The sequence below is a fragment of the Mustela putorius genome, unplaced genomic scaffold (assembly GCF_011764305.1).
Source record: "Mustela putorius furo isolate JIRA1106 unplaced genomic scaffold, ASM1176430v1.1 tig00003870_pilon_pilon_pilon, whole genome shotgun sequence".
Lineage (NCBI taxonomy): Eukaryota > Metazoa > Chordata > Mammalia > Carnivora > Mustelidae > Mustela > Mustela putorius.
Genome location: NW_025422022.1, coordinates 468,283 through 491,354, shown reverse-complemented (window position 1 = coordinate 491,354; position 23,072 = coordinate 468,283). Strand labels below are relative to the sequence as shown.

Below are 23,072 nucleotides of genomic sequence, written 5' to 3'. Positions count from 1 at the left end.
TTTGAGGCTACTTTAAGTGATATCTTTATTTTAATTTCATTTTCCATCTGTCACTAGTCAATAGTAATACTGACATTTAGTGACTGTCTTGCTAAATATGCTTGGTCGATTTAAGCAGAGAGCAGAATAAAATGATTAATTGCCCTTATCCTAATGGTCACATATATAGAACACTGCCCCTAATGGATTTCGGATATATCTTTTCTTCTGATGCACAGGAGTATTTACAAAAATTGACCATAATGTGGACCATAAAGCAAATCTGAAAATACTTTTAAAGATGACAATAATAGAGAATTCATGTTCTCTAACCTCAGTGCAATTAACCTAGAAGTCAATAACAAACACAATTATTTCTCAAACACTTATTGGTGCTGCTTGAGATTTTTCTCCTGGGTTTTATAAATCTGGCTATTGGTCTTTGAGAAGTTTATACTGCATCTCCTTTATTGTGCCCCTTGAAGTAGTGGTTGAAGTGTGCTCACATACAGGAGTAGATGGGAAGGGCTTCTTTCCTGGATTCAGAGTTGTGTGTCGCTGGACTTGGGAGAGAGGAAGGGCAGGAGGCTCTCTAGCTCATCTGGGTCCCTTGGGCACAAACTGTGGACATAGTTATGGGGTGGACAGGCCATGCCAGCCAGCTTCAAGCTGATTGACCCTGCAGCAGGGGAAAAAGGAGGGACAGAAAAAAAGATAATCACTGGCATTCAACATTTTTGTTGCTACTTTTTAATAATTTTTATTGAAGTATAAAGTATATATATAAAGTATAATTTTTATTGAAGTATAACATACACGCAAAAAAGCACAGAAATTTTGTGTACAACTCAGCACATTCTCACAATGTGAATACACCTGTGTAACTACTACCCATGTCAAGAAATGCCACAATATCAGTACCCCAGAGCCCTCCCTACCCCATGCTGCTCCTACTCATGCCCCCTGTGTTTAAAGATGAACCTGGGATACGTTTTTGTCAGTTATGGTAGGACTGCTGACATGGACATGATAGTCCTGAAGGAGGTGTATACTCATAGATCCCTGGAAATAAAAGGCAAACCACACCATGCCAGAACATGCAGGACCTGGGAAGCACCCCAGGCAGAAGGCAAGAGGGCAAAGCGTGGCCCGGAGACTTTACTGGGGTTCTTACAGGAAGGAATGGCAAGACTAAGAAAACGTAGGACTGGGAGCTTTAAATAATTTTGCTGGGCTCTGGGCTATTCAGGTGGTCTCTGTTTGGTGCCTTGCCCTGGGGTAATTTAGGGCAGTGGGAGTACTGGCTTGAGGTGTGAGAGTTTGATGAAAAAGATAGTTGAGAGTACGGTCACGGAACTGGTGGGGTTTGTATACCCAAGTTTCGCTATCATGGGAACCACTCACTATCTCTAGGAATTAGCTAGCTGTGGTAGGGGCAGACACTCCAGGATCAGGTCCCCAAATGCCAGAGCAAACAAGAAAATAGAATCAGTACAGTGCTCCTTCCTCCCCAGAGAGAATATCTTTCCTGACATCAAATACCCTGAATTAGTTCTGTTTTTGAACTTTCTGTAACTAGAACCAGAATCTTTAGTGTCTGAAGTCTTTTGTTCAACAGTGTATTGGTAACATTCAGACCTGTTGTTGTGTATTGCTGTAGTGTGTTCATTTCCACTGTTGTGTATCATTCTTTTGCAGTAATTTATCTGTTCTTCTGTGGATGGGCATTTAGCTGGTTTCCAGGTCAGGTTTCATATAAATAACGTTGTCAGAGCCATTCTTGTATGTATCTCCAGATGCACACCCTCACAAACATTTTCCTTGGGTATAATCCTGGGGTGAAATTGCTGGATCACAGTAGGGTAAGCATGCATTTGAGATCAGTAGATAGGTCAAGCATTATCCAAACTGGCTGTGCCATCACCAGGGTGTGAGGGTATCTCGGTGTGACCTTTGATAGAGGGCCATGCACAGTTTAAAGCCACAAGAAGGACATTCCAATGTTATACAACAGAATACTTTGTCTTGACCTTAGACAGTAAATGTATTGATTTAGGAAATGGTTTCATTTTATATTTGACCCAGATTACTACTAACTCCAGATAAGCACAAATGTAAAATGTCAGGAGAAAAAAAATAAAAATTCAGAACACTTTTCTTTTTTTTGGTTTACGTGTTTCAGATTTTAATTTAATTTTTCAGCACAGCTTTGCACTTGACTTTCTCGCAGAAGCTACTGAATTGTTCTCTAGTTTTGTGAGAATTGGTGGAGAGCTTACCAGATTTGATCAAACTGCTTCAACTTAATTGCGATTGGTTTTCCATAAATGTTGATTTCTTTATCCTAGTAAATTGTAAAGCACTCTACAATCCCAGTTATTAAATACTTGCTTTTTAAAATAACTATGGACAGTATTTTTATTAGTCACTACTGTGATCTTTCTTAGTTCCTTTCATTATAAACAAGTTCTCACAGTTGAAAGAGATCTCCTAATCTATTCAAACTATATTATCTGTACTAATAAAGCAATAGGATTTTCCTTTGTCCCCTTTACATGGTGATATTAAAAAAAAAAAAAAAGCAGGGGAGGAGTTTCATGGATACAGAATTATTTCATACCTTTGGGTGCTATACATTTTGGTGAAATTACATAGCTGGATTTTAAAAGGAGAAACGAACAGACAAAAACCCCACAGAAATAATTATTGCCTTTACTACTCAACCACAGTCCTTCTGTTTTAATAGTATAGGAAGAAAAATTGCTGAGTCCACATTTTACTCTAGTGGGTAAGCAATTCTTCATTGCTCACAGCTGTCAGTTATCATGGTGTGTGGCGTGTGAGTTGACTTAGCTGATGCGGTCATCACCTGTGAAGGAAGTATTGGAGCGGAGCCCACTTTGTACCTGACAGTGACAGCAAGGATGTTGTTTGGACCAGACTTTGTTTTCTCCTATTCTGGAAACCCCTTTTGCATCCTACACAAGAGGTCCCTACTTTGCTTCCCCCACCAAAAAATAAATAAAACAAATAACCTTCAAGTTTGGAGTATATCATACACAGATGGCATGGCACTCAACAGTGCTAGTCTCTCCTCTAAGAGGTGACACTGTAATCATGGCAGTCATTCACATCTTAGTAAGAAATAGCCTATCAGATCCTTGCCAGGGATCTGACTTTGCCTAGAACTCAGAAAGGGGTTGAAAGGGGGACGCTGCGCGGAGCCCACATTCACCTCCCTTCGACAAGGCCAGCCTCCAAGCCCCGACTCCCAGGAAGTCCTCTGGGGGAAGGGCCAAGGCCCTGCCCTACTGCCTGCTCACCGCCTGCCAGGGCGACACTCCCCTTCCGCAGCTATAAGGGCTTCGGACCGTAAGCTGCTTTACCCGGAGCCTGTCCGAACGCGGAGCCGGTAAGGCGGGGCCGGGGAGTCTGGGGAGGTGGGCCGGGCGGAACAGGCCAGCCGGAACTCCATAGGCGCCGAGCCCCGGGTGCCTAGTGATCCCCGCAGCCCCCCGCCCCTGCGCGCGGACCGCTCCCTGCGCAGCCCCCCTGCCCTGCGCCGGACGCGGACGCCGCAGCCCACGCCGTGCGCTCCGCCCCGGGAGCCCGGATCCCCTAGCGCCGCGCGGGGGGCGCTAGGCCGGCGAGGGCCGAGGTCAGTGCGTGGCGGCTGGAGTCAGTAGGACCCGGGATCGGAATGTTTTTCTTCCTGTTCTCCCTTTCTCGCTCGAGCTGTTTGTTGCAGTTTCCTGGCAGCGCGGGCCCGGGGAGCTGCCACAGGAGGAAGAGAAAGGAGGCCAGATCCCTGAGATGATTTATCAGTTAACAGTGATGTAGCTAATTCCTTACCCGCTAGGCGGCCAGCATAGCTGGTGGTCTTCCTGGCCTCTCTGTGGGGACATTAAGGCTCTGAGAGAAGTCAGTGGCCGAGCTGAGACCCAAGGCCAAGTGCCCCTAACTGTTGCAAGAGTGACAGAGAAGATAGTTGTCACCTCCCTGTCCCGCTGCCCTGCCACACCCTGGGACCTGTGTTGTGTTTTTAAGCACTCACATCCAACACTAAGCTATGAGACTTGCGATACTTAACCTGTGGAAGCGTTAGACTAAATCTCAATAATGAGGACAATTATATTTACTTCAGTGGAATTTGCTTTAGTGCGCAGGTAGGTAGTAATGATTTTCTAGTAGACACATTATTGCAGGTAAATATGGACAGTGGATTCATTGCCCAGATGAATCAGGGACTTGAACCAAAGGTGCACAGCAATGTGTGTGCTCCTAAACTTAGTAGGCGAGACTCCGTGTGGGCCCCTCCTCAGCCTGTCTGTGAGGGCAGAGCCCTTTAGGATGCCCTAGTCCGGGGCCCCTGCTAAATCCCTTGGTGAAATTACATAGCTGGACTGTGCGGGGGTCATCCCCAGTCCCACATGCGTGCATGTGGTAAGTATTTTGCCCTCCTAAAAATAAAGTGAGAAAGAGAAAGTACAAGTTGCAGGGCCTTTCAGGGCATTCCAGGGCGGTTGGCAGCCGCCGAGGAGGAGCTGGGAAGATGCAGATTGCCTCATTTGCTGTGGTGGCTGGTGAGCAGCTCGGGCCCTCTGTTCTGTGTTGTAGCCTTCACCATGGAGCAGCTGAGTACAGCCAACACCCATTTCGCCGTGGACCTGTTCCGCGCTTTGAATGAGGACAATCCTACTGGGAACATCTTCATCTCTCCCTTCAGCATTTCATCAGCCCTGGCCATGATCTTTCTGGGGACTCGAGGCAATACTGCAGCACAGGTGTCCAAGGTCAGCAGAACCGAACAAAAACAGCCCGCTCTCCCTTGAGTCTCCTTGCTCAGGTCAAGTCTGTACTGAGATGTCGTGCTTTTGAGCTCTTACAGTGTGTGTGTATGTGTTTGAGATTTTATTTATATATTTGAGACAGAGGGTGTGAAGGGTGGGGGGAGGGCAGAGGGAGCAGCAGACTTGCTGCTGAGCAGGGAGCCTGAGGAGGGGCTCTATCCCAGAGCTGCGGGATCATGACCTGAGCCGAAGGCAGATGCTTAACCGACTGAGCCACTCAGGCGCCCCTCTTTTTTTTTTTTTAATTTTAATTGAAGATTTTTGTTTATTTGACAGAGATCACAAGTAGGCAGAGAGGCAGACGGGGGGGGGGGTGGAGGTGGGGTGAGATGGCGGGGAGCAGGGGGAAGCAGGATCCCTGCTAAGCAGAGAGCCCGATGTGGGGCTCAATCCCAGGACCCTAGGATCATGACCTGAGCTGAAGGCAGAGGCTTAACCCACTGAGCCACGCAGGCGCCCCATCAGGCACCCCTCCTAACGGTGTGTTTTTAAAACTGTATTTCTGTGTTCAACCATATACTGTGAGGTCAGAATTTCAGAAGAAGCCCCAAGAACAGTCCATTTGTATGCAGGCTTTCCTTTATGATCAAGTCTTTACAGGGCACCTGCTAAGTGCCAGGCACTGTCTTTTATGTGGCTGAGGGCAGGGCAGTGAGGAAGGCTGATGAAAGCCCTGTGGTGTGCCTATTGCATGACGGCTTTTCTGTAAGCCAGAACATCTCTTCCTGGACGAGGATTTTCCATTCTCTGCTTTGCATGTGATGAGCCTATTTATGTAATGTTACTTTTGAGCATAATGACACATAGGAAATGCTCCACAGTGGAGAAGTTGGCAGTGGTATCCTTTCGAGGGGACAAAGCAAGAGTGTGATTCGGTGCTGCCTCCGCCTAGCCCTGGGCCCGGCACCAAGTGTGGCTCTGTGGGCTGTGACACAGTGTGCCTTTGTGAGTGGGAGGGCCCCGCAGGGAGGGAGTGGCTGGGGTAGGGGTTGGGGACCAAGCCCTTGAGGGTGTGGCTGGTCCCTCTCTCACTCCCAGGAGAGAGAAGCAAATGCCTAACCTTCCTCCTGTCCTTTGTGGGGGTGGAGCCCACTTCCGTGCTGGGTATTCTTTCATTCCAAGAGAGGAACCCTGACTTCCCTTGGAATCTAGGGGAAAGGAGTGCCAAGAAGGAAGGGCTTTCTGACCTACCAGTCCTGAAGTACAGGGCGCTGATACTAGGAAAGGTCCAGCCCTGGATTCAAGTTTATGGTCTGTTCCAGCTGCAAAGCCTCTATGACTGTACTTTATGAAGAACCAATCCTCTACATCAGTGCAGATATGAAAGCATTTAAAAATTTTCGAAGCTCTTCTTTTTTTCTTACCCTCTGGTAGTAAGTAATTTTTAGTGACTCCCTGAAGGTTAATACCAGCTTCTGTTTTTAAAAAAATTTTACTTATGGGGCACCTGGGTGGCTCAGTGGGTTAAGCCACTGCCTTTGGCTCAGGTCAATAATCTCAGGGTCCTGGGGTTGAGTCCGCATCAGGCTCTCTGCTCAGCAGGGAGCCTGCTTCCCTCTCTCTCTCTCTCTCTCTGCCTGCCTCTCTGCCTATTTATGATCTCTCTCTCTGTCAAATAAATAAATAAAATCTTAAAAAGAATTTTTACTTATTTGAGAGAGAGTAAGTGAGAAATACAGAGCAGGAGCAGGAGGAGAAGCAGGAGGAGAGGGGGAAGCAGACTGCCGGCTGAGCAGGGAGCCCGGCCTGGGGCTTGATCCCCGGACTCCAGGATCAAAACCCGAGGCCAAGGGCAGACATTTAACGGACTGAGCCACCCTGGGGCTCCCTGTCAGCTGCTATTTGGAGGCTTTCTTTATGCCTTCAGCGAAGAATAGTTTCAAGGTCCTCCCCACCCCTATTTCCCCTGAAGCAGATTGATTGCAGCAACTATGGAAACATTCCGTATCTTGGTGAGGAAGTGGACTTTGTACACTGTTGAGGTTTGTTCCTTGTGTCTTAAAAGCAAAGAACCAGCCCAGGCCTCATAAAACCATAAAAGGACTCTTGATTTGTAACTGATACATGAGGAACTAAACTTTTGCCAAATATTAAGTTTAAAGAAGTTATTTTTAAGTGAGTTACTGATGCTAATAGTATAGTAAAAAAAAAAAATTCCCCCTCTGCCTATAGTAACTTTGAGTTCCTACCTGGGTCATGTTTCTTATTTTTTCTGTTTATTTCTGAGAACGTTAGTGAAATTATATTAGATACAAGATAAGCACATGATTTATTTATGATTTTCTTTGGGACAAAAAGCAGACTTGTATAAACAGTTTATTAACCACTCATACTGTAAAACTAGAATTATAACAAAAAGTAGTATAAAAGTAGTTTATTTTTCTTATTTTTATTTTTTGAAAGATTTTATTTATTTATTTGACAGAGAGAGATCACAAGTAGGCAGAGAGGCAGGCAGAGAGAGAAAGGGAAGCAGGCTCCCCGCTGAGCAGAGAGCCTGATGAGGGCTCCATCCCAGGACCTTGGGATCATGACCTGAGCCAAAGGCAGAGGTTTTAACCCACTGAGCCACCCAGGCGCCCCATAAAAGTAGTTTCTGATGTAATTATTGTATCTCACAAAGCTGTACATTTTGGATTTTCTATTATTTGTTCACCTATGAAAAATTAATAAAATATCGGGCTGCAGATCATGAATAATCAGTAAAAAAAAAAAAAAAAAAAAAAAAAAACCCAAAACACAATTATTTAGTTTGGTGGAAACAAATGCCAAGGAATCACCTTATAATTTAAAATAAGAATGTTATAGAAGGAATGTTTTCTTTATTTTAGACTCTTCATTTTGATATGGTTGAAGAGATTCATTCAAGATTTCAGAGTCTGAATGCTGATATCAACAAACGTGGAGCTTCCTATATCCTGAAACTTGCTAATAGGTTATATGGAGAGAAGACGTACAATTTCCTCCCTGTAAGTACTTTGCACTTCCTGTTCAAAAACTCACTTAGACAAAGAAGACTTTTTTCTAGCATAACCAAGCCATAGAAATGTTTTAAAAGTTTTATAAAAACTCAGAAAAAATGAGACAGAATGAAAACATATGACAGACAGCACTCCCATTAATTGATGGCTTCATTTTATAGTCTTCACAGTGAAAAAGATTGATCCTGGCTGTTTTGCTAAATCAAGAGTGAATTCCATAATTCTTTTCCAAGGACAATCAGTATTTGCTTATTTATGAAAATGTCAGCCAAATGTTGGAAAAGAATTTTATGCAACACCAAAACTACTGAACTATACATTAAAAAATAGTTAAGGTGGAAAATTTAGTGTTCTGTGGGTTTTTTTTTTTTAAAGATTTTATTTATTTATTTGACAGACAGAGATTACAAGCAGGCAGAGAGGCAGGCAGAGAGAGAGAGAGGAGGAAGACTCCCCACTGAGCAGAGAGCCCGATACGGGGCTGGATCCCAAACCCTGAGATCTTGACCTGAGTGGAAGGCAGAGACTTTAACCCACTGAGCCACCCAGGTGCCCCAGTTTTTTTTTTTTTAACCATAATAAAAAAAAGTATAATGTTAGAATTTTTGTTGTTGTTGTTATAATGCAATTTGTACCTTTAGGACCATTTCTGCTTTAAAGGATTTTAGGAAACTATCTCTGTATGTAGTAGGAGTTATTCATGACGTTACCTTTTTTTTTTAAACAGGAGTTCCTAGCTTCAACTCAGAAAATGTATGGTGCTGAATTGGCCAGTGTGGATTTTCAGCAAGCCTCTGAGGATTCGAGGAAGGTGATTAATGAGTGGGTCAAAGGGCAGACGGAAGGTAAGAGAGAGGGCAGAATGTAAGCATCACACACGTTCTCATCCTCCTCCAGCTTCCCCACCTGCATGGGATTGCCTCTGCCTTTTTCCTGTTCCCTCATCCTGACCCTGGGAATCCTGGGGTACATCCTGGGCATGAACTCTGCACCACCCAGTTGGACAGCGTTCACACATAGAAAATTCTTCACAGAGGAAATGTCAGCATGATTTAACTGAAGTAGCTAAATAGATTTTCCCTCGTAAAACTCACCTTGAATGTAGAATAAAAGGAATAAAAAATTTGAGGGAAATCTAGCCTGGCCCAGATTATTTCATATACACATGGAAAGGAATATGCTCATACTTGTGAGTGAATATTCACAAACCACTGTGGTCATAAATAATTTTGGTCCACTTCTTGTCTAAGAAATCAGGGATGGTAGCTGGGACTTTCGAGCACAGCTGTCTCTGACCTAGTCGTGGGAGAAGTCAGGGCACCTGCAGAACACCTGTCTTCCATACAAAGAGTTGTTCAGGGCAGCACTGTCTATGGTCTAGGGTGGATCCCCTGTTTCAGTGGAGTAACTGCCCTACTTTTTGGATATGTACTAAAAGCTTTTTTTTTTTTTTGCTTTTGCTCTGTGTGTGTGTGTGTATGTGTGTGTGTGTGAGAGAGAGAGAGAGAGAGAGAGAGGCTTCTACTTAGAGGATTTGAAAAAGTGGTTTACTAATGCCCCCAAATACTTTTGTTCAGGATATTTTTTTTTTCCTGAAAAAGAATGGTCATTCTTAAAATAAAGCTCATTGTTTACCATATACTCCAGAAAAGGAGAAATGTCCTGTTTTAGCTCATTAGCCCTTTACTTGGATTATTTAAATTAGAAACATGCTGATAGGGCTTTCCTAACTTCATACCACGTGAAAGGAAAATTAAGTACAGAATTTGCTTTTGGATTGCATTTCAGTGCTAATCAATTGTTAGTTCCAATTTGGAATTCTGATAGATGGATTTATTTTTAAAAAGCTAACTGTATCTTTTTAGGGAAGATTCCAGAACTGTTGGCTGCAGGTACGGTTGACAGCATGACTAAACTCGTGCTGGTGAACGCCGTCTATTTCAAAGGCAGCTGGGAGGACGAGTTCCGGAAGGAAGACACTGCGAATGCCCCATTCCGACTGAATAAGGTAAGAGAGAGGTAACTGCCTAAACTTACTCTTGACTCGAAGAGAATGGGGATAAAAATGTGAGTGAGCCATTCGTTTGTTTGTTTTCAACTCTTCAGGAAGACCAAAAAACTGTGAAAATGATGTATCAGAAGAAGAAACTCCCATTTGGCTACATCCAGGACCTCAAGTGCCGTGTGCTGGAACTGCCTTACCGGGGCAAGGAGCTCAGCATGATTATCCTGTTGCCTGATGACATTGAGGATGGGTCCACGGGTCTCAAGAAGGTAACAGCTCCCAGCTTCATGCTTCGTGTCTCTTCCAGTTGTATCCACCTGCCTTGTGTGGTAGTGGCCAGTGCTTGGTGTGTGCTTAGGGATGGTTATTTCCTTTCCAGTGCTTTGTCATTCTTTTGTCAAGTGGCTCATGGATGTGACTACTCCAAAGCCCAAAGTTTTCAGCTACATTTTCAGCTACTGTCAGGGAACAGCTGTATCTCTGTTATATTCTCTCCAGTCCCTGGAAAGAAATGACATCTTCCAAATGGAATCTGTCTGGGGACAAGACACGGAGGAGACTAATTAACAACTGATATAATGGGTCCGTTCATTTCAATAATGTTTTGCTAGTTTGCTTATGTAAAATTGTTCTCACTTCTTCTTTTTGCCCATTCTCATTCCAGATTGAGGAACAGTTGACTCTGGAAAAACTGCACGAGTGGACCAAAGCTGAGAATCTGGATTGGGTTGAAGTCAACGTCCACTTGCCCAAGTTCAAACTGGAGGAGAGCTATGACCTCAACTCCCACCTAGCCCACCTGGGTATAGAGGATCTCTTTAGTCGCAAGGCTGATCTGTCTGGCATGTCAGGAACCAGGGATCTTTTCATATCAAAAGTTGTCCACAAGTCCTTTGTGGAAGTGAATGAAGAGGGCACAGAGGCGGCGGCCGCTACAGCAGGCATTGCCACCTTTGCCATGCTGATGCACGAGGAGAACTTTGTTGCTGACCATCCATTCATTTTCTTCATTCGGCACAATCCCTCATCTCACATCCTGTTCTTGGGCAGACTTTCTTCCCCTTAGAGACTGGAAATAGGAGGTCAAGCTTAGAGCTTTGTTAGCTGCACTTTTAATGGTGTCAAGTTTCACACATCTTTGCCAATACCACTACCATCCCTAAGCAGATCTTTAATTTCACTTGTAAGTTCAGCTCTTTCCTCTTTACATACACCCATGAACTTTGGCCCAGATATCTATTTTCCTATTTTTTTTTATATTGACAAAGTCCAGTGATTGATTTTGAATGCAAGTTAAAAAAAAAAAAAAAAAAAAAAAAAAACGAGATGTGTTAGATTCTTGACAACATAGTAGTCTATGAAGTTGCTATGCTCTTCTGGTAACCAAAGGAAACATGGTAATTCTGTAATTTATTTTACACACAGAATTTTGAAAGCCCAAATCGAGAGACACATATTGTAGAAAGGAAGCTTAAAAACGGATATTCAGTGGAAATATAGGGCCTCAATTAAGGGCCTGGTTTATAAAGACAAAATTGCCTTGGCCAAGATTTCTGATCCCTTATTCTACAAGATTAGTGTTTTTGGTGGTGGTTCTTATTCTTTCAAACTGTTAGAGCCACCAGGCTATCCAGGTCATAGCCTGCCTTCTCCTTTTCATTCTCCTTTATCCTACGTGTTGTGGCATTGGTGTGGGATTACATGGAGTCAAGAAGTAGGTGTCTTATCATAAAAGATGCTAAGAAATGACAGAAAGAATAATATAGTGGGAAACGCTATTAAGCAAAGAGGGGGTGCCAAGATCTCACTTGTTAACTGTTTTCTTGCATGTTTTCTGATGAAGGTTCTTGACTTCAGTCATGTGATACTCGTTTTTGTGGCAATGGGATGGCTTTATGCAGGCTGTGGGGGGACGTGGGGGGTGGACTGTGATTGATATACATGTACTGCTTGGAATGAGGCTTGAAATGCTGCATTTTCTTGTTCCCACAAAACTAGTTGGCTGGTTAATAAATGTTCCTAAGATTCTATAAGCCGGACTCATCTCAGTCCCCTTCTTGTTCTCTTGGATCTTAGACAAGCCAAGAGTAAAACAGGGAGTTCTTGGCCTGAAGGAACTGATGTCCATGATGACAGTCTTCAGAATAAAAAAAAAACATTTTGGCAAATCTGTTGTCGGAAAGCTTTCCTTCCTTGTTTTCTTCTTCTGGAAAGAAATAAGGTGAAAACTCTAAAGTCCTTACATTGTCTGGGAAGAGAATAGAACAGAAGCACAATTATAATTACATTCTATTTTGACAAGTCAGGGGTGCATGTTGTATAGTCTAAGGTAACCACTGGAAGAGGAGTGAAAGGGTTTATAACCAAAAAAAAAAAAAAAAAAAAAAAAAAAACCAAAGAGAATAAATAAACTATCCAAAAAGAAGAAAGATGAGAGAAAAGTACATAGAGCAGGCATGAGAAATACCAAGATGGTATATTAAACACCAAATATCTAGGTAACTTTAACATGCAAATTGGCTAACTGTGCCAGTTAAAAGACAAAGATGTTTAGGCTAGATTGCAAATAATACTATCTGGTGTTTATAGGAAATATGTCTGTAACATAAAAATAGAGTTTAAAAGAAAAGAATGGAGAATATATATGGTACAAATACCATAGAAATAGATATAAGCTACAGATATTTTTGGTGGAACATGTTAAGTAGTTCTAGTATTTATACAATAATGTAAATGACCAAGGATATCCAAGACAGTCTTGGAAGAAGAACCAGGTGACAGGACATAATTAAATTGAGACTTCCTCTAACTAATGTCAATGTTCTCTTTTACTCTAAAAATTGAGTCAGTTTGGATAATAAGTCATATGGTCATCATAGCTGTAACAAACATGGCACTTCAAAGTTGAGAAATTTTTCAAAGGAAGAAATTTTTCAATCAATTGTTCTGGGATATTTGGGAATGCGTATGGAAAGTAATTCAAGTTGATTCCTGTCTTGAACCTGAACAAATATTCATACCAGCTGGACTTAAACTCTGAGAGCAAAACAATAAAATTTTAGAAGGTCATATACAAATGTATGTTCATTAACTTGTGATTTCTTAACAACACACACACACACAAACAACTTTTTGTTAAATTTATTTCTAGGCATTTGGACATTTTTTATGATAAGCTGGGCCAAGTGAAAATTAAGAACTTCAGTCCTGTATCATGCGCTATTGAGAGTGAAAAGACAAACCTCAGATTAGTTGATGGAGGCCAGTGCCCCAAGGAGGGAACATCTTCGTAGCGGTCTGAGAGCATGTTCCCAAAGGCAGGTTTCCAAATCTTGAGCCTTTCCCTCTTTATCTCCCAGGCTAGAACTCAAAAATTATGATTAAGGTAGCCAGACTTTGTGAAGGTACAGCTTTGGAGAACAGGCTTCCAAATATCTTCAGAGTTTTTTTTTTTTTTTTTAGATTTAATTTATTTATTTGATAGAGATCACAAGTAGACGGAGAGGCAGGCAGAGAGAGAGAGAGGGAAGCAGGCTCTCTGCTGAATAGAGAGCCCGATGCGGGACTCGATCCCAGGACCTGAGATCACGACCTGAGCCGAAGGCAGTGGCTTAACCCACTGAGCCACCCAGGCGCCCCTATCTTCAGAGTTTTTATAGGTCAGAAATGCTGTCTTGACTACCCGAAGAAAAGGGGAATCTGGTTGGGTACTACCAAATCAAGAGGGCTTTTAACATCATCCAAAGTCAAATTGCTCAGGCGATTTCTACATTGGTGTTTTTCCTTAAACAGATTACTGTCATGTTCTTGCTATTCTTGATTCTTCCTCACTCAGAAATAAATTATAAGATTGTAACCTAGAACTGTCATGTGCCCATAACTTCTCCCAGTTTAGGTCAGGGAGAGACTCACTCAAACTTCATGAAGAATGACACGGGGCAGCCTCATGTTTCATACGTGACATTTGTATTAACGCCAACCCCATGAGGTGGGTGTTACCGTCTTTGTTCTACAGACGAGAAGTGGAGTGGGGATTGCAGCTCAGAGCTCCGCAGTGCTGAGATCACCGTGATTCATCATGAGCTGAAAGGTCCCCAGAGTGTTACCACCAAGTCTCACCCAGAGGGATGAGAAATGCATTCTAAGTGAGTCTTAGAGAGTCTGTCCTTCAATATTAATGTTACCATTCCACTCTCAGCTGCCAGTCTCAGCCACTGAAAAGGAAACCTTCAATAATTCTACAATCTCAAATAAACTTGCTCTTGGAAAGGAAGAATATGACCTGGGATTGCTTAGAGGCAGGAGGTAAAAGGCATTTTGGTAGAACCTGCTGAGTTACCATTTTTCCATGGCATGAATTCTGCACCCTGTTCACCTCCAATGCCACTGCCAAAAGCTGAGATCACTACAAAAAACGATCTTGTTGGGGACAAGAAATGCTTTGGAAGAAGAATTGGGCATTAAACAAACAAACAAACAGCTGGGGGCACTGAAGAAGGATGTGTTACACTTTAACCTTGGAGAGGTGGCTGGCTCACAAACGTGTACAGCTCTAAAGCATTTCTTCATCCAAACGCTCAGTGTGTTCTAATTATATAGACTGAACTTGACATCAGGCACTTTATGATCTGAGATCGAATGGTCAGTAGCTGCGGTGACAGGGGCCCAGTCTACGGGGTGTGAAGGGAGTGATGTGGGGTGAATGGATCCGTTCAAAATTAGACTGCCAAAGAATAATTTGTAGTGCAAAACCACATGTGTGCATGGAACGAAGGTGATTTTCTCTTCTTTCTTTCTTTTTTCTTTTCTTTTTTTTTTTTTTTTTTAAGATTTTATTTCTTTATTTGACAGAGATCACAAGTAGGCAGCGAGGCAGGCAGGGAGAGGAGGGGGAAGCAGACTCGGAGCAGAGAGCTGGACTTGGGACTTGATCCTGGAAGGCAGAGGCTTTAACCTACTGAGCCACCCAGGCACCCCTGAAGGTGATTTTCTAGTACACAGGTGGGACAATTGGAAAAAAAAGGGGGGGGGCAATGCATAACAAGAACAAGAGGATATTACTGAAAGAGGTTTTCAAAGAGTTCTTGCACAAGCGCTTCCTTCAGTTTGTAACTATGTTACACCAAATCCTTGTAATAAGATATTTTGTTTCAGCAGATAAATGAGTTTATGAATGACTTAAATATTTGGTCGCTGTACAGTATTTTAAAAGGTCAGTTTTCAAAGATAGAATATGCACTGTAAATTTTAGTTTTCTATGCAAAATTTGGTACATTGCCTGAGATATTTAGGAAACTGGGTAAGATTTTCCTATTTTTAGGTAAACCCAGGTGTTTTCAATCAAGGCAAAATAAGAGATATTAAAATTTTCAATTGCTTTTACATGACATAACTATACTACTATAAGGACTTATATGCTTTTATTTTATTTATTTGTTTATTTGTTTGTTTGTTTTAGAGAAAGAGAGTGCAAGTGGAAGGGGTGGGGCAGAGGGACAGGGAGAGAGAGAAAATCCTAAGCAGGTTCCACACTGAGCATGGACAGGGGGCTCAATTTCATGACCCTGATATCATGACCTGAGCTGAAATCAACAGTTGGATGCTTAACTGACTGAGCCACCTGAGCACACCAGGAGTTTTATGCTTTTAAAACTCATTAATTTGTTATTATCACTCATGTCCTACATTACTTGCTGAACTACTTTAAAAAAATTAATATTTTTTAATGATTGTGGGTTTTCTTTTAAGCAAAAATATAGTAACTCCGGAAAAAAAAATTGTTAGCCTAGAACATGTAAAGTCCTTCATAGTCAAAGCTCACCATCTTCCATTGGACCACAACAGTGGCATGACATATCTCTTAAGAGTGTTCAAATCGGGGATGCCTGGGTGGCTCAGTTGGTTGGACGACTGCCTTCGGCTCAGGTCATGATCCCGGAGTCCCAGGATCGAATCCCACATCAGGCTCCCAGCTCCATGGGGAGTCTGCTTCTCCCTCTGACCTTCTCCTCGCTCATGCTCTCTCTCACTGTCTCTCTCTCTCAAATAAATAAATAAAATCTTAAAAAAAAAAAAAAGAGTGTTCAAATCGATTTTATTCACTCATTTTTCTAATTAACTTTTATTCTGTGTATATTATGTGCTAAGCTCTGGAATATGCTCTAAGGATGCAACGATGGACAATGAGCCCAGTGAGGCCCTTGCCCTGAGGTAGCTTATGTTCATGAACTAGTTCATGAACTAGTTCTCCAATAACTCATTTGGTTAACCACCCATTGGATAGCAATGGTACCAGTATGGCTGCTGGCACCTTAATCTTGTGCTTTTGCTCATATCTTTTCCTTTATTGCAACCCAAGGAAAGAGTGCCAACATTCTGGGAGGCATTTTCTTCTGCATTATTTGGTAAACTGGTAATTAGTTGGTCTGTACTTACCTTGTTATCAGCCTATGTATGCTGGTATCTATCTACTCCCTCTCCTGGATATACTTATCCCGGGGTGTACTGTCGAAACAGAGCTGTAAATCCCCAAAGCACAGCTAATCTAGGAGCAGACAGGTACTCCCCTTGCAAAGGGAAGAATGTGATCAAAGACACAAGGTTAGGGAAACAAAATCAGGATGGTGTGATTGAAGATGAACAAGTAAAGGGAAGAACAAGAGGGATGTGTCCAGGGAGTGAAGAGTCTGGATCATGTAGAGCACTGAAGGCCAGGTGGCCCTGGGGATTTCTATCTTAAGTGCAATTACTCCATTCACCCTAGTAGGTCCCATACCCTGTTTTAGGTACTAAAGACAAAACAAGCTGCAAGACTGTGACAATAGCATAGATTTTTTTTCTTATTTATCAACCTACTGAAGTATAGTTTATAATCACCCGCTTAATGTATGAAGTTCAAGGAATTTTGACAAATGTATATATGCACGAAAGCACTACCCTTATCAATAGATAGAACACTTCTGTCACCCCAGGCATCCACCGATTTTTTTCGATATCACTATAGATAACTTTTGTCTGTTCTAGGATTTGAAATAAATGGAATCCTACAACAGGTGCTTTTTGTCTCTGACTTTTCCCCTGACCTGATCTGGGGATTCATCCATGTTACTACATGTATTAATTCATTCTCTTTCAAGGCCAACCAGTATTTTATTGTATAGATATACTACAATTTAATTACCCATTCGTTTTTTAATAAATGTAACTAAGGTGGATCTGTGCTTATGAAAGCAAGAACAATTCAGCATTAGATAACCTAGTAGTACATGTCGTAATCACTCAATTACTAATTCCAAGAAGAAAACCAATATAAGAAGAAATAGAGAAAAAAATAAAATGAAATAAAAATAAACAATATAAGAGAAAACCTACAAGAATCACAAAAAAGAAAAACATATATATACTTGTTTCAATAAATAGCGGAAAAACATTTAGTAACATTTAACTTGTTAATAAGTTTCTTCTAGAAACCAGCATCATGCTTGGTATTAAAATACTACAAGCATTTCCATTAAAGTCAAGACCAAAGCAAGACCTCTTATCACATATGGTATTATACATTTTTCTAGACATTCCGGATAGTGAAATGGCTCAAGAAGGAGAACTAAAATATGAGGATTGGGAAAAGACAAAGAAAATATCTAGAGAATTAGAGAATCGATTCACAAACTATTATAACTTACTAGTTATAATGAGACCAACAGGATAACAAGATTCCAGATGAATTTACAAAAATTAATAGGTCTCTATTTAACATGATAGTAAGTTAGAAATTGTAATAAAAATCCCTTTTACTGAGATGCCTGGGTGCCTCAGTTGGTTAAGCATCTGTCTTTGGCTCCAGTCCTGATCCCGGGTTCTTGGCTTAAGTACTGACCGCCTAGGACTCCTGCTCAGGGGGGAGTCAGCTTCTCCCTCTCTCTCCTGCTCCCCCTCCCTGTGCTCGCTCTCTCCGTCAAATAAAGAAATATAATCTTTAAAAAATTTTTAAAAGATCTCATTGACCTTATCAACAAAATTAGAAAATATCTAGGAATTAATAGAAGTGCAAGAGAAGAAAGGAAACCATGAAACTTGAGTGAAAAACAGGGAAAATGACTCACAGCAACCATATCACAAGACAGAACCAATGTGGTCATCTCTAGTTCTAACATAATTCCAATCAAAACCCCAATTTGGTAAACCAATTAAAGGTTTTCCTGGAGACGTAAATGAGTAAAACAGGAAAAATTCTTTTAAAAAGAGGGGAAAATGAAAGAAAACTCAAACTATAATAATGTAAGCATTATGGCTCTCAGAATCGACAAATCAATCAACAGAAGAAGACAGAGTGTCTAATGATGAATCTGTGTGAATATGTGGGAGTTTGTTAAATAATTAATGTGGATGGACTAAGTGGGGGTTGGGGCAATCGGCTGACTTTTGGGGAAAAAAAAAAATGTCTCCACTTCATACCCTGAAGGAATCTCAGGTAGATTAAAGACCGAAACTGAAAAAATAAAGCTATAAATTAAGAAGATAAAGTAATAAAAGTACTGAAATAAAACCTCAGAGAACATATTTAAAATCCTTGAGTGAGAAAGGGCTTCATAAAACAAATGACCAGAGTCATAAAGGAGAGATTTACATATTTCATTTCATAAATTTTTTCTACCTGTAGAAAATATTTGCAACATATATGACCATGGCATAGTAACCCTAAGATATGCGCCATGAGAGGTAGTTGTGTGTCTGGGCGTCAGGGGGAGAGGCTGGGTGGATGACTTCTAAGGTGCCGTTGGCTCGACGAGGATTCGACAGGATTCCAGTCCTAGGAACTGGAAAGCTCCCCAACCAGGGCCCAGATGGAAAGTTCTCTGTCCTCACAGCCCTTCAACAGGTGGAAAATGAGCCAGGTGTGTGTGCCTCTCATGGCCTTAGGTGCTAAAGATTAAAAGGTAACTGAGACAAAATCCTTCTTTTGGATGGTGACTATTTTGGAAGACAAGTACCAGAAGCAAATTATCACAATAAAGCATGAGAGGTACAGGACAGAGGCAGGGACTCAGCATTTTCAAAGAAAGAAGTGACTTACTTTGCCAGAGGGGCAGAACGGAAGAGGTGGAGGGAGTCAGGTAATCCTGGAACCGAGTGTTTTATCCACACATTACCCTTCAGTTCTCTTTTAGATGATATGTTTTGTTGTTGTTTTTCAATCATTGCAACCATCCAATTTCCTAACTAGGGATCACCTTTATTGGACTTTATACAACTTATAAAACTCTTTAAAAAGTCTATATTTTGGTAAATGACATGTGCTAAAATCAATGAGGTTTTTTTTCTTATTTTCTATTTATTTGAAAGAGAGAGAGAAAGGGTGCAAGCAAGAGCAGGGGGTAGGGGCAAAGGCAGAGGGAGAAGCAGACTCTCCTCTGAGCAGGGAGCCCAATGGCAGGACTCCAAGCTCCATCCCAGGACCCTGGGATCATGACCTGAGCCAAAGGCAGACACGTAACCAACAGAGCCACCCAGGTGCCCTGATAAATCCATTTTGAATGATCAAATTACCTTGTGAAGAAAGCAACGTCCCTTAGGATTGAAGCTCTGTGTTTGGTTTTTATGTGTTCAAGTGATAATAAAGAATTCTCACCCTATTTGTATTTTTCTTTCTCTAGACTGCTCTTTTCTTTTGTATGTCAAGAAAGCCTTATAAATATAAGCAAACTTATCACCCATTAAGCAGGAAAGCTTTTTTTTCTAAGCAGTTAACCAGTTTTGTTACAACAATGAGTACAGTTCTTGGTAAACTTCTTTGCTGGCTACTCTTTAGAAGAAATAAAAGTAAATAAAAATCAACATTGACATGGAAAATCCTGTGAGGAAAAGCCAGATAATCGCTTAATTTATATTGCTAAGAATCACCAATCCAGCAATCAAGTGGCTCATGTAGTAAATTAAAAATGCCAAGGAAAAGAAAAGAAAAGGAAAGGAAAGAAAAGAAAAGGTGCTTCCCTTCCTCCCATCACCTCTCCCAACCCTGCACCTTGCCGATGGGCACAGCCCTTCCTAGTTCCAATCCGTAACTCTGGGAGAATTTGTTTTGCAATGGTCAACAATGATACCGACATATATCCAACTCTAAAACAAAAGAAGGTAATATTCTCATACTACAAAATGCTTGTGTGACAGGAACTTTTCTAAACTTACCTGTTTGCTTAGAGCTTGTTTAATCCTCTCAACAGTCTGATGAATTTAGGTATAACTAATATCCTTGGCTTACTGATGGCAAAACAAAGCACAGAGACAAGTTGTCAAGGTTCAAAAAGAGCCAAGTTTCAACCTAGACAGTATGGCGCCAGAGTGTGTGTGTTCTTAGCCACAGTATTGCATTATAATTCATTCCTTGTCTTGAAGATCATTGCTCAGGTTGATGTATTAATACTCCTGTGAAATGATGTGTTAATGTGCTGTAACAGTGGCCAGTGACCAGGGATGAGTAGAGCAGAATTCTCTGTCAAAGAGTCTTTTCAGGGGCGCCTGGGTAGCTCAGTGGGTTAAAGCCTCTGCCTTCGGCTCAGGTCATGATCCCAGGGTCCTGAGATCAAGCCCCTCTGCTTGGCAGGGAGCCTGCTTCCTCCCCTCTCTCTCTGCCTGCCTCTCTGCCTGCTTGTGATCTCTGTCAAATAAATAAATAAAATCTTTAAAAAAAAAAAAAAGAGTCTTTTCATGGAGGAAAACGACAGAATGAGCACAGCTGCAGAAGACTCCAAGCTTAAAGACCAGGTTCTATTTCGAATGGTAGACTCAAATCCCAAAAGGAGATGGCCATTAATATATCAATCATAGAAGCCACATTCCTCACCTGGGAAGTGAAGAATGCAGTCCCAATGTCTTATAAGTTTCCTTTAAACCTTAACATCCTGCAGTCTTCATGCCTGGTTACAGTCGTGTTTACAAATGAGACTCAGAGGCCATATGTTGGTGATCGAACCACCAAGACTTTACCAGGCTTGCAAAACAAGATATTGGGCACAATTTGGGTGCATCATGGGACTGCAGTTCATTGTGCTGAGTAAAAATAGTACATACAGCTGCGGATACAACTATAGAAAAAAGCTACAAAATGTTCCACTTAGCAAGGACCCTACACTCCTCAAACATGCATCACCCTAGGGCCTTATATTTACAGCATGGTTCTTGTTATGGAATGGAATAGGATAGCTGTATGCTTTGGTTCTTTGGAAAAGTGTTTGCTGTAACCCACTAATGACATAGACATTTTCTAGCTGAGAGATTTATGAGCCATTATTGAAGATTGCTCATGGGTTATTATTGAAGAATGCTCTATCTCTTTCTATCTCTTTGACAACCAAGCATGTTGCCTGGCAACCATTTCCTTGTTGATTTCATATCTCCTCTTATCATTGTTTCTGTAACTTCAGCAAATCTATCCCTATTTTTTTCCCTCCTACACAGAATAAAGTCCCTTTATGTTCTCGAATTACCAGGCAGCAGAAATAGAGTGATAGATCATCAGAGTTTATTATAAGATAAGGGGCTGGGTGTTTCAGTGCTTTAATTGCATCTCAACTTTGGTTTGCATTTGAAGTATTATGGGACAAATTACTGTTGGATTTTAAAAATACAATCTGTGAGGCCTTGGCAGAGCATGCGGTTATATGGGCAGAAAGCAGAGGTGAAAAACTTGAGATTCAGGTTCCTATGTTGTAAAGAATTTGGTCAGAACTGGACTTTCCTGGAGAGCAGGAAGAGCGTAGTACTTTGAACACAAAGTAATGAGGCATGTTCCATTTTTTTTTTTTTAACTTTTTGTTTGTTTGTTTTTTTGTTAGAGAGAGTGAGCACAGGCAGACAGAGAGGCAGGCAGAGGCAGAGGGAGAAGCAGGCTTCCTACTGAGCAAGGAGCCGGATGTGGGACTCGATCCCAGAATGCTGGGATCATGACCTGAGCTGAAGGCAGCGGCTCAACCAACTGAGCCACCCAAGCGTCCCATGTTCCCTTTTTTAATGTAAGAACAGAGGAAGATTCTTAAATCGTTGTAATTCATACTTGGAAAACACTTAGCACTCACTGTACCTGAAACCAGGCTGGTGGAAGCCAAGTAGAAACACGGATAGTCTACAGCTCTTCCCTGAGGATTCCAGCTCCTCTGCTCCAAAGACTTCGCTTATCTTCTGATTAATGCCTGAAATTCCGTGACTAAGCTATCATTTCTGTTACTGTGAACATTTAAGTCCTCTTTATAGTAAAAATGCTTACTTAAGGAGTAATTGATCAATTCGGGTCATCTGGGTGGCTCTGTGGGTTAAAGCCTCTGCCTTCGGCTCAGGTCACCATCTCAGGGTCCTGGGATTGAGCCCCGCGTTGGGCTGTCTGCTTGGCAGGGAGACTGCTTCCTCCTTTCTCTCTGCCTGCCTCTCTGCCTACTTGTGGTCTCTGTCAAATTAAAAAAAAATTGATTAATGCATAATAAAGAAGCAATGTAATTCACCATATTATCAGATTAAAAACAATACTAACTTTGTGATCATCTCAACAGATACAGAAAAAACATTTAAAATTAAATATCTTTTTATAATAACACACAACTCTCAGAAAAATAGAAATGGAAGAAAACCTTCAACCTGATAAAGGGCATTTACAAAAACAAAAACAAAAACAAAAACAAAACCCAAAACCAGTACACCAAATATGCTTAATGGTGAAAGAGTGAATGCTTTCACTCTCACATTGAGAACTAGACAAGGATGCCTGTTTTTAATCACTTCTATTCAATATTTTACCAAAGGTTTTAAGCTATGCAATAAAGCAAGAAAAAGAAATAAAAGCTTCCAAATTAGACATTAAAGATTAAAATGGTCTTTACAGACAATATAACTAACTCTGTAGAAAATCGTAAGGAGTATGCAAAATCTACTTGGAACTAATACATAGCAAAATTTCAGGGTACAAGGGCAATACACAAAAATCAATTGCATTTCTATATTTGCACATTGAACAATTGAAAATAGAAATTATTTAAAATTCCACTTACAATAACTAATACAAATTACATATGGATAAATTTGACAAAATATGTGAAAGATCTGTATACTGAAAACTACAAAACAAGGCTCAAAGAAATTAGAGAAAACCAAAAATCAGTTGGGAGACCTACTGTGCTTGGGGATCAGAAGATTCAATATTGCTAACATGTCAATTCTCCCCAGATTGATTTATTGATTCAATACAATCCCAATAAAAACCCAGAAGGCTTC

General features: G+C 41.3%; 1 protein-coding gene and 1 long non-coding RNA gene across 3 annotated transcripts; one reads left to right on the top strand and one right to left on the bottom strand.

Moving 5' to 3' along the window:
• Positions 1-350: 350 nt before the first annotated feature.
• Positions 351-3,974, bottom strand: LOC123388052. Its single transcript, XR_006602586.1, has 2 exons — positions 3,832-3,974; positions 351-658 (listed from the first exon to the last, which is right to left on the bottom strand). It is a non-coding gene; the product is annotated as an uncharacterized LOC123388052 (long non-coding RNA).
• Positions 3,234-11,983, top strand: SERPINB1 (serpin family B member 1). Of its 2 annotated transcripts, none has more exons than XM_045066989.1 (7): positions 3,234-3,391; positions 4,597-4,772; positions 7,661-7,798; positions 8,538-8,655; positions 9,676-9,818; positions 9,917-10,084; positions 10,480-11,983. In XM_045066989.1, exons 2-7 carry the CDS (start codon positions 4,605-4,607, stop codon positions 10,879-10,881), a joined length of 1,137 nt encoding a protein of 378 aa, XP_044922924.1. In that variant the 5' UTR covers positions 3,234-3,391; positions 4,597-4,604; the 3' UTR covers positions 10,882-11,983. The 2 variants fall into 2 exon arrangements, with proteins under 2 accessions (XP_044922924.1, XP_044922925.1); XM_045066990.1 differs by lacking the exon at positions 3,234-3,391 and adding an exon at positions 3,470-3,637.
• Positions 11,984-23,072: the final 11,089 nt, after the last annotated feature.

Bases quoted from the DNA above. Each gene is read 5' to 3' on its own strand.
- SERPINB1 (XM_045066989.1), top strand. From the start codon at position 4,605: ATGGAGCAGCTGAGTACAGCCAACACCCATTTCGCCGTGGACCTGTTC. The intron at 7,799-8,537 runs GTAAGTACTTTG...TTTTTTAAACAG, and splicing joins AGACGTACAATTTCCTCCCT to GAGTTCCTAGCTTCAACTCA. The intron at 10,085-10,479 runs GTAACAGCTCCC...TTCTCATTCCAG, and splicing joins GGTCCACGGGTCTCAAGAAG to ATTGAGGAACAGTTGACTCT.